General features: G+C 34.4%; 3 protein-coding genes across 4 annotated transcripts; 1 reads left to right on the top strand and 2 right to left on the bottom strand.

The window, feature by feature from the left end:
- Positions 1–1,859: 1,859 nt before the first annotated feature.
- LOC105171031 (flavin-containing monooxygenase FMO GS-OX-like 2) lies at positions 1,860–5,617 on the bottom strand. 2 transcript variants are annotated; one of them, XM_011092030.3, is made up of 7 exons: positions 4,988–5,611; positions 4,229–4,299; positions 3,691–3,840; positions 3,241–3,323; positions 2,773–2,908; positions 2,339–2,509; positions 1,860–2,203 (listed from the first exon to the last, which is right to left on the bottom strand). In XM_011092030.3, exons 1-7 carry the CDS (start codon positions 5,508–5,510, stop codon positions 2,036–2,038), a joined length of 1,302 nt encoding a protein of 433 aa, XP_011090332.1. In that variant the 5' UTR covers positions 5,511–5,611; the 3' UTR covers positions 1,860–2,035. The 2 variants fall into 2 exon arrangements, 1 of the variants encoding a protein (XP_011090332.1); XR_002287916.2 differs by having other exon boundaries at positions 2,066–2,203; positions 2,339–2,522; positions 4,988–5,617.
- A 737-nt stretch (positions 5,618–6,354) lies between these two features.
- On the top strand, positions 6,355–6,991 carry LOC105171009 (putative lipid-binding protein At4g00165). The gene has a single exon (XM_011092004.3). The coding sequence runs from the start codon at positions 6,478–6,480 to the stop codon at positions 6,865–6,867; it is 390 nt and encodes a 129-aa protein (XP_011090306.1). The 5' UTR covers positions 6,355–6,477; the 3' UTR covers positions 6,868–6,991.
- Positions 6,992–7,106: 115 nt separating this feature from the next.
- LOC105171019 (spindle/kinetochore-associated-like protein) lies at positions 7,107–10,461 on the bottom strand. Its single transcript, XM_011092015.3, has 9 exons — positions 10,235–10,461; positions 9,981–10,105; positions 9,312–9,424; positions 9,140–9,224; positions 8,325–8,392; positions 8,111–8,216; positions 7,986–8,015; positions 7,707–7,820; positions 7,107–7,399 (listed from the first exon to the last, which is right to left on the bottom strand). The coding sequence occupies exons 1-9, from the start codon at positions 10,329–10,331 to the stop codon at positions 7,325–7,327; spliced, it is 813 nt and encodes a 270-aa protein (XP_011090317.1). The 5' UTR covers positions 10,332–10,461; the 3' UTR covers positions 7,107–7,324.
- Between the last annotated feature and the right edge of the window lie 333 nt (positions 10,462–10,794).

Below are 10,794 nucleotides of genomic sequence, written 5' to 3'. Positions count from 1 at the left end.
GAAAACTAAGCTTAGGAAAATTTTTCGATACACCTTCTAATGGAATTTTAATTAAAAAAAAAAAAGAAAAAAGAATTGGAATATTTGGTCACAATTAGCATCTCACTTTCAGCATCAGAAAATTACTTTATCTATACTAATATAAAAAGAAAAGTCCCTCCACATTTACGAACGGCGGTTATTAATTTAATTCAATTTTTTAAAATTTATATTAATTTAATTATTATTATTTTTTCTTTTTATTAATTAATGTAATATATTAATTTTTATATTTTATATTTATTTATAATATATTTTAAAGGGTAATTTTTTCTTTTTATTATATGCACTTACAAATCATATGCCATAACGGAATTTACTAAAACTGAAAGGGCATTTCGAAGCACTTCAAGAATTCCAGCCCTGGAAAGTGGAAACTACAGTTACAAACATGAAAAAAATATATTACTTCAAAATGACAAGATTGAGCCAGACAATGATCAGAGCATTTTTCTCATCTCTGCAAAACCAGATTAAACAAACTCATAGAGAAATACAAGAAACGAACATGCATTTATACAAATACAGACACACGCACACAGTATATATGTGTGAAAATACACCGTATCATATACAAAACATACAATTATATATACACGTACAGAGTACAGTACTGATAATGATGGATGGATGGTGATTAGTTATTCTTGCATATCACCAGCAGCTTCTTTGGTTTTGTTGGGTTTGCGGTAGGTCTCCTCAACATGCTTCGCCATCACAAAACCCGCCTTCAACAATTTGCTGACATTGGGTACGCTGTAATTCTGCGCAATGTATACTCCCAACAACGTCCCCGCCATCAATGTAAAGCTTCTTCTTATGATACTCATTCTCTCTCTCTCTCTCTTGTTGCTGTTCTTGGAGGATTTCAGACAATCAATTTGTTTAATATGAGAAGGATGTTGATGGGGTTAGTCTCCGATGATCAGTGGTGGTTATATACAGCTAGGTTTTGAGATCACATTACACCCACGTAAGCGAAACCCCTTGTTCAAGCGTCAACTCTTTAATTAGAACTAAATGTTTTATATTACAAAAGACAATTAAAAAAAAAAGAAATAATTAGAGAGCAATTTCCATGAAATCATGGCAGAGAAATTCCATGGAACATATCCAATACACTATGCTAATTATTAATCTTGTTTAGTGTCAATTTAGAGGCTCTTCTTTTAGTTGACATGATGACTAGGTCAAGTCCATAAGACTTTTGGCATGATATGCTAATGAAGTTTAGTTTAGTTGGCGAAATTAAGGCACCATGACTTTAGAGATCATAGATTTAAATTTCATCTTATGCATGGATGTTGTTTGTTACAATACCCAATTATCTTGTATCAGTCGAATTAACATTCTTACATTCATTAATCCCTTTGATATATAGAAGTCGAGGGATCTTAGTGAAGCATAACTTCATGACAAGTGATTGACCCTGGAGTTGGGGCTTTCCGGACCCAGTCTTTGTCTTTCTTTAATTATTACGACGCGTCGATTCTGTGTTAGCATCAACCTTACAAATTAGGATATTAATGATTCATTTGTTTTTTAGTCTAAATTCTAATGTATTTTTTTGTTTTATTTAATATTTAATATATATGCATCATGAACCTTTAGAAGCATAATTTGAACGATTATAAAATGGAGTGCCAATATTTTATTTTTTGTTTTATTTAATATTTAATATATAATTTATTTTAATTATTACATAGAGTAAATTGCTATTTTATTTTTATAAGGAAGTTGTTTGCCTATTTTATATAACATAGGTAGGCAGATTGCAATTCACCTTATTTATGTAATGTTGTTGTATATGTGATGATTCATTGTATACGAATAATTGTAATTTGAAATTCATAAATTCAAATTTGTCAATCCAAATGCACCACGAAGAAATTAAAAGTACCATAATGGGCACATTTCTTTTTTTCTTTCTTTTTTCTTTTTTTTTTAAATGCGTAGATGAATCATTCATTTAAACAAAGAATTTTGTAGTGGGGGGTCAGCAATTGAGTGGTTTAATCCCCATGGTAGGTTCCCACTCTTTTGCCTTCCATAAGCTATTCTCAGCAACAAAGTTGAAATAACTCCTACATTTCAACTTGGTTTCATCGTCCACCTCTGGCTTTCCTGCTTGATTGGCTAGCCAGTCCATGTACTCGTACGACACCTGATCACAAAATCTCATTACCATTTGAAATCATCAAATAAGCTAATTAATGGAAAACAAAATCCCATTAAATTTTGAAGGAGGTTAAAAATGGAAATTGGAAAAAGGGAAGAAGTAGGGAGAAAGTGGGAAAACCTGTTGAGCAAGGGTATGAGTGTAGTGTTTGGGTATCCCTTTCTCCTCCATATCCTGATAATGCCGCTCAACATCAGCCAACATCTCCTCTTGGGATGGCAGAACGCTCTTTCCAGATATAACTTTTGCTACCCATTTTGCTTGTAAGTCTATCACCAGACTCACTGCTGCCTGTTTTCATACACTAATTCATTTTACCCCATCATCATATTACTATATATCAGTTTGTAAGCTCTATTACAAAAAAAAAAAAATTAAAAAATAGACATTCTTAATTTGGGTTTTCAACTTTGTTCATATAAATTACGAAATTATTTTTTATTTTTTTATCTAAAATGTTTTGATAATTTATTTTGAAAATAAAATCTAATATTGTACAAGTTGATCCAAATAAAAATTATGAAATTACAAACAAGATTTGTTACTCAACTCACCCGATATGCGAGTCCAAGGAAGGCAAGGTTGGGAGCAAGTTTTGGAGGGAAGACATGTTTGTAGAGAGGTCCAACTCGATTATCATCCACCGTTACCATCCCCTTTGTTCTTAAGAAGGGGAAGTGGTAATTGTACCTATAATAATAACTGCATTTATTAAATAAAATATAAAATGTAATAAAATTAAAAGTTAAAAAAAAATAATTTTCAAACAAATGGGAAATTGAGAAAAGACTTTGAATCTATTACGAGGTTGAATAGCAATTTAGCCCTTGGGAATTGGGATATTAAAAATAGCATATTAACTGGAAAAAATATAACAATTTATCTCCTTAGATAATGAGATAAATTATTTCATTTTAAAAAATATATGGATAAATTGCTATTTATTTTTTCATAGAGGGTAATTTGCTCATTCGCAATATCATAGGGAGGTTGCTTGCATTTCCCCCCTATTATGAGTGTACCCGGTGCAATAAAGGATGACATCTGCATGAACACGAGCCCCATCTTCGAAAAAAACCACTCCGTGTTCATCAACACAATCCACCTGCAATTTATGTACATAAAATATATGTTTTTAAATATACAAAATTTGGAAATGATTTTATATTTACACTTCTTGATCTATAGATTATTTACACGTTTGTCTTTTGCATAAATATTGTCGACGTTTTAAAAAATTTGGTGTGATTTGTATAAATAATGTTATGCGTAATTTTTTAAAATGCATGAATTGTTTGTTTAAATAGACCATAATTAATTTGGAGTAGATATAATTTTTCCTAAAATTTTTTGTACAAAATATATTTGCGCACATAAAGTGAAATATAAGAATTGCAACTAATATAAGAAAAAAACAAAGGATAGGATTTTCATTGGTAAAGAAATAGAAGGGTAATAAAGTAAAAGCTCGCCTTGGAATGTTGCCAAATGTTGTCACCGTAATCCACCTTAGAAATTTGAATGTCGGGGTTTCTCGAGGAAAGATGAACTTCTTTTGCTACCTTGCAAATGTCTGCGGAAATATCAATTGCGCTTGGCCCCGCTCCGATCACCACCACAACCTACTCCGCCCACAAACATAAAAAATATACCATAGTATTTGGATTTATTTTTGAAGTGTTTTGGTTTATTTTATGGAGATAAAAAAATAAAAACAAAGATAAATAAGTATGTGTTAGAGGTAGTATATGTATGTTTGGATTTGTTTTCGGATATAATTTAAAATAAGTATTGTATGTTTAATGTTGTGTTTTGAGAGATAAAAATTACTGTTTATTGTCAAATCATGTCTTTTTTCTATATATATGTGTGTGTATATATATATTTATGCTAAAATAGTTAAACACCCAAATAAAATATTTTTGTATGATAACAAACATTGGGTATATTTTGACCCATTTTAAAGATAACTTGAAAATAATTGTACGTACATAATATTTTAAATATTACCTGATGCTGAAATGGGTCAGGTCCTCGGTAGTTGTGACTATGAATCTCTCCTCCACCCCATTTCTCTATGCCTTTTGCATAAATATTTTAATTTCAAAAACCCACAAAAATGAATAAACAAATTGCAAGAACCTTTATACGTGCATAGTTAATTGGACTAAATTGCAATTTGCACCCCTTAAAATAAGGTAATTTTGCACTTTTCACCCTCACAAAATTAAAACAAACACTTTGCACCTTAAAAAATCATTAATTTGGCGAATCTTGGGCCAACAACATATTTCAAAGTAGAAGACAACCTTATAAGGGCTGAATCGTCATAAAATCTATACTTTCAAGTCACTTATCTATTGAGGTCAATTTGGTATTTTCTTTTTCCTTATAAAATCCCAATGAGTATCATTATTTCTCCATTTATAACACTCTTTTAGAAGAGTAAATGAAACACTGTTTATTATTTCTTCCTTAAAAAAGTGAAGAAAATGAAAAGCAAAATAAAGATATTTGAAGGGGTTTCAGGAAAAGAAACACTATAAAATGACCCGTGGAATTTTTTTGACGATTTTGCCCTTATAATGTTATACTTCCAACTGTAATTTTAGCTCCATATTTTAATCTATGGTACAATTTGCCCAAGTAATGACCTTTTAGAATGGAAAGTGTTGTTCTTTTATATGTGAGAGGATGAAAAGTGCTAAGTTACCTTATTCCGGGGTGCAGAGTGCAATTTCACTGTATATAATCAAGTAGAGGTGGTACCTGGAAGATGAGCCAATCTGGGTTGAGTATGGTGCCCATTACAAACCACTACGGCATCAAATACCTCCTCGGAGTCCGATTGGCCCGTCCTGAACTCAACAACCCATTCATCGTTCCTCGACCCTACCCGCTCCACCCGAACCACCTCAGTATTGAACCTTATCAGCTCAACAAGTCCGAATTCCTCAGCAAATTCGATCAGAAAATTGAGCACCTCTTCATGACCCGGAAAAGTCCTCGAATCACCATTTTTCCTACTGCCAAATGGGTAGTCCGAAAATCCCATGAGTTGCCTAGGAATGTTAGTTCGAAGTGAAGGGTACAGGCTGCCATGAACAACTTCTCTATCCGGATCGAGGCCTAATGGATCCGACTCCACCCGAGGATCGTACACCCACGTGCCACCGAGTCGGTCCGATTTCTCGTAGACGGATACTTGAAGGCCTTCCTCTTTGAGCGCCCGGGCGGCGGTTAGCCCCGCCACGCCGGCTCCGATCACCGCCACCTTTAGTGGTGGTGCCATTGATTTATGATATTTTGCTTGCAGTAGAATAGTTTAACACGATGTTGTGGGGTTAACTATTAATTGGAATGGTGTGGTGACTGATTGCTTACACATATAACCAAAAATAAAATAAAATAAAATTTGGTACCATGTGGTGGCTGCTTTAGAAAAAAATCTACTTGCTTTAAAGAAAGTCTCGTATATTAATGGATAAGTAAATTACAATGGTCTCTCCTAAAATTTGATATAATTATGAAAACTCTTTGTTATTTGAAAAGTTATGAATATTTTTGATAAAATTATGTAATCCTTGAATGGATGTATGAAATTATCAACTATGCTCTTACTGTATTTTTTTCTAAAATTAAAAATTTATAAAAAAAAATAAACGGAATAGATGATTTTTTTTAAAAAATTATCCACTTAGTTCATAAAAAAATAATTTTATCAAAAAATAAATAAAATTATAATTTTTAATCCATAAAGGCATTTTGGTCCGTTCACTATGAAAATGGATAAAAACCAAATGGATTGTACTAATTGTTAGACGACCATTAACATTAGGGGGATATTAGTAATTTTTCAAATAACGGGAGGCTATTAATAATTATGCCCTAATTTGTTTCTCTATATTTATTCTCAAAGGCTGAGATTTAGATAGAAAATTTGTGTAAAGTAAACAATTGGGTACACTATTACCCAGAACGATCCCTCGCAGCCCAGCAACCAAACCAGCAAGAATCAGACCCAAAATCAGAACATGTGATCAAATCCATATATTGCCAAAGATCACCCAATATACATACACGTACGAGTGGTGAATAGTTATGACACAAGAATCTAACTTGATTGAACCCACTCCAACCACTAGATGAAAATCTTGCAACTATACTGCCCATGGTCAAGAACCGTTCACAAATTCAACAAATATGTCTGTATAAAACCGAGTTTATAGTTCTAAAAATCTGGAATCTTTAACCAAGAAATGGCAGGTGTGTATCAAATTTCTGCTCTCATTATCCTTAACTTCATCTTCTTCACTTGTGTCTCATCCCATTATGTGCCATGCCCGCCAAAGAGCACTCCGTTGCCTCCGTCCACCACCCCGACAAAGCCTGTTAAGTGCCCCAAAGACACCCTTAAGTTCGGCGTTTGTGGCGACTGGCTTGGATTGGTCCATGAGGTTGTCGGGGTGAAGCCGAGCACCAAATGTTGTGCCCTTGTGGAGGGGCTGGCTGACCTTGAGGCTGCATTGTGCTTGTGCACCGCAATAAAGGCCAATGTTCTAGGAGTCATAAAAGTTGAAATACCAGTCGCATTAAGTTTGCTTATCAACTCATGCGGCAAGAAGGTGCCTGAAGGATTTGTTTGCTGATCATAAGGATTTGTTTCCTGCACATGTTATTTGACTGTCTTGTAATGTACTTTTGATTTTGATGCTACTTGTATTCAATAAGTTTGAATAAAGAATGGTCCAGGAAGTATGTTCAGCACATTAATTCAACGACAAGTTGGGGTTTGTGATATTTAATATAGTGTAATAAATGTACTTGAAATAATGAATCTAGTTATAACTGTAAACTGGCGGGTAAGGGTGCTGTAAGGACACTGATATGGATAAAGAAGGATGTTACCTTAGAAAGTCTATTGTAGATAGCAATTTGGAAGAAGGAAAATACAGGAGAGATCAAAAGGCAGACATATCTGAGTCATTCCATGAATGAATGTACATCACTTGCGGCAATCTAAGATGATGCTTAACATAATTGTTCTTTGGAGATGTATTCTACAGCAAGATAAGTCATAATGGCCATTTTGAGATAAATCTTTTGCTAAGGCCTCAATAGGATGATGACACGGTGATGCCCAATTCGAGTCTCACTTATCCGACCCAGATGCCGAAGGACCTGGCATGGCAAGACAACAATGTAAATTAGATCCTTCAAACCATATGCCGATGTTTAAAGGTCAAGTACCAACAGCACAAAAAGTACTGAATTGAACTTTCACTATTATCAATCCACTAAGATATACCACTCTCCAGGATGTTACCTAAAAACTAGAAAATGAGCTTGTGTTTTGAACTGGTATTTAACTTAGCAGGACAAACAAATAGCTCTTTGTATATGTAGATAGATCATGTTTGTATATGTATCTCTTTTTGTATCATAAAATCCCTCAGACTATTCCCCCAAAGAAATAAGAACTACTAACCGTTAGTAGTGCTCTTCCCGTGTTGTCGAGTTTAAGAGAAGGCCCTTTAATATCTGTTTCTAGAAAAAAGTGTTTCCCCTTCACTCCATCTGTCGTTGCAATCTCTCTTAATTCCTGCACATGTAACATGTTACTACCCTTCATACCCGAAAATGAAGCAATAACATATATTACAAGTTTAAGCAATTCCACCACAACAAAGAATTAAAAGGGTATAAGGATCTCATATAAGCAACAATGAGAAACAAAAAGTAAACCTCTGAGAGAGAATACACATACCAGAGCCTTGTCCAAGTTAGTCTCTGCCAGCTTAACCATTTGGAAAAAAATAAAGGAAGAGGAGTCAGTATAGATGGATTATTAAGTGACAGGAAAAGGGAAATAAAATCATGAGTAAAATCAACCTTTTTTCTTGGTGCTGCGATAAGCTGCGCATTTGCTTCAGCATATGCTGCCATGTCACCTATTGCAGCATTCACCTTATCCAATGTGAGTCTTTGTTTCATGTACCTACAGTTTCCTCATCTTAGACCTACTAGTTTAAAAGAACACATGCAATGTAAAAAACACTTAAGTGGATCGGCTAGACTATTGGGCACCTAAATGCAATTCACTTACGAGGGCACAGAATTCAGCTCGTCCCCAGTGACATACCACATTGGAGGAGGGGCTCGACCCTTCTTCTCCTGGAATAGAGAAGAGAAAAATCCAAACAACATAAAACTTCATTCTGTAAACATCCCATGCAAACTAACTTTTTTACTGCATCCTTACTCTAGCATTCATCTAATATATTCTATTGTAGCAAAGTACGTAGCGCTTAAGAAACTGCCAAAATCTATCCTGTATAATAACTTGAAATCGACAAACAGAGACTTATCTAAGAGACTGTAAATAGATACAGAGGGACTCTACTAATGTGATAATCTGGTAAACAATGGACAGATATCTACCAGCCATGCATGTCTTTGATGTTCTGTACGCAATTGGTTCTCAATCATCAGTGAAAGAAATTACTGCAGGGTTCACATTCATTAGAATGATCTATAAGATTGAAGCCTGATCGAGTGAGGATTCAATCCAATGGTTTCAAAATAAGCTAAAGTAAAATCTTTAGATTAATGATTTAGGTAGCATCATCCAGCTTTTGTTGTCTGCTTACGCTCTCTTCTTTCCTCGGACATGGTAAAAGACACTTGTTGGCCTCAATAACTGCTAAGCAATAAACTGCATATTTTGGGAAACTCATGAATCTCAAGCTAAAAATATTGAAACAAACCTAAGATGTTTACAGGCTAATTGAGCACATTGAAGTTGTAATCAAGAGATTATGCTAGTTCCATGGCCTGGCACAAACAAAGACGTTGAAGAAAAACCGATTTGTGTAGAACACAGACAAAAGGATGTAGTATGATGAGAGAGAGATTCCTTACTCTAGGTGCAGGGCCTGCAGGCTCCTCAGGCTTTGAAGAATCAAATCCTGGTTCTTGCTTATGCTCTTCCCTTTGCACATTGAAACTAATAGATAAAGAGAAAGATTCAGTTAACATAGATTGAACACCAAATTCGAACAAAAAAGTAGTTGAGCATCTAAATAGGCATCACCATTTGTTAGCATCCTGATTCAAATGAATAAGCCTTTCAGGTATGCACGATGGAATGCAAGCAGAAATAGTCTCCAATTTCTTTTGTTGCTGCAGTGCTGCCTCAATTAATTTCTACGATCACAATGCACAAATCAGTTACTGAATGAGTTTATTCTTCTGTACTTGTTATTGCAAGAACTTTTTACAACAGATACAAGTTTGTGCTCCAGTACATAGTATTTGCAGTAACAATCTTTTACTTAAATTATTGGCTACAGACATATTTGTAGCTTGCTTTCTATCAACTACCTAAAAAACATTATAAAACATCAGCAGAAAGTTGAGTAGTTTGTCAACTAAATGCATGTGATTCTCACATTTTAATTTGACAGTCAATCAAAGTTGTCGTCAGCAACCCTTATGGTGTCGCCTGTTTAGAAATCTCGGTAACGCAATTTCAAATGAAATTTTATGCTTATATCAAAGTTAAAAACAAAGGATCTGACCAAAAAAACTTTCACAGAATCCTTCAATATACTAACGAAAAAGAAAAAAATAAATTAAATCTGCTTATTGTCAACCATTTCACCCACATGTTCAACTTCAAATACTTCCCACAAATCCACACCTGAAATAAAAGTATCAAAAGACAAACAACGAAGAAATCATGGATAACAATGAGATTTACTTTGGCCTTAGGGATAGCTCGAGTTTCATCACGCAATCTATTCTTTATATTTTGGACCTGAAGCTCCATGCCCTTTAACGCAGCATCTATCGCCGATAAATCGCTGATGCTGCTGGCCGGATACACTGTACAATTTCAGCGAATAAAAGAAATACCTTAGAAAAAATGGATATAATTTGAATTCTAATTCTTTCCCGGGTAAGGCAATTTGAAAATTCGAACAGGAAAACTAAACAGAGAAACTATTTTTTAACTGTTGCGAGCAATGACGAGCTGCTGAAGCTCGGCAATACGAGTGTTGAATGAGGAAACCAGAGAATCAAGCGATGTTCCCGCTTCTTTCACATCCATCGCTCTCCCACACTCTCTCCCGCCTGCTCTAGGCTTGTGTGTGTGTGTGTGAGAGAGAGAGAGAGAGAGAGCGAGAGTACTGGGAGCCAGGCCGATTAAAGTGAAATCGCGTGTTGATAAGTAGCGCTTCCTAGGTCTCAAATATAGTGGCCCGGATGAGACTCGCTATTTGATGATTTTATCACTTTGATTTTCTAAGACTGATGCTGACTTTTAAAATTCACAAATAAACTTATCATTATGATTTTCCTATAAACCATACATGAATTCTTTAATTGGTTAATTTTCATTTTGTTAAGCATTTTGATATGGGGACCACAGCTAACTTCCCTAAAATTATGGGGAAAAAAACCCAACAATGACTTTAATAGTATGGGGTAATTATATCTACACTCCCTTCTAACATATATTTATGTAAATTATTTCTATCTTTAAAAATTTATATATACACCATCATAAGTCA

The sequence above is a fragment of the Sesamum indicum genome, linkage group LG1, assembly GCF_026168435.1.
Source record: "Sesamum indicum cultivar Baizhima isolate 11 linkage group LG1, ASM2616843v1, whole genome shotgun sequence".
Taxonomy (NCBI): Eukaryota; Viridiplantae; Streptophyta; class Magnoliopsida; order Lamiales; family Pedaliaceae; genus Sesamum; species Sesamum indicum.
The sequence above is the reverse complement of the archived record's forward strand: the minus strand, read 5'-3'. Positions and strand labels throughout refer to the sequence as shown.

Excerpts from the sequence above, each read along its gene's own strand:
- LOC105171019 (XM_011092015.3), bottom strand. The coding sequence starts at position 10,331 with ATGGATGTGAAAGAAGCGGGAACATCGCTTGATTCTCTGGTTTCCTCA. Across the intron at positions 9,225-9,311 it reads AATCAGGATGCTAACAAATG|TTTCAATGTGCAAAGGGAAG; the intron begins GTGATGCCTATT and ends TTTATCTATTAG. Across the intron at positions 7,400-7,706 it reads CGGGAAGAGCACTACTAACG|GTCCTTCGGCATCTGGGTCG; the intron begins GTTAGTAGTTCT and ends TTGCCATGCCAG.
- LOC105171031 (XM_011092030.3), bottom strand. The coding sequence starts at position 5,510 with ATGGCACCACCACTAAAGGTGGCGGTGATCGGAGCCGGCGTGGCGGGG. Across the intron at positions 2,909-3,240 it reads GTCATCCTTTATTGCACCGG|GTACAATTACCACTTCCCCT; the intron begins GTACACTCATAA and ends TTATTATTATAG. Across the intron at positions 2,204-2,338 it reads CTCATACCCTTGCTCAACAG|GTGTCGTACGAGTACATGGA; the intron begins GTTTTCCCACTT and ends TTTTGTGATCAG.
- LOC105171009 (XM_011092004.3), top strand. The coding sequence starts at position 6,478 with ATGGCAGGTGTGTATCAAATTTCTGCTCTCATTATCCTTAACTTCATC.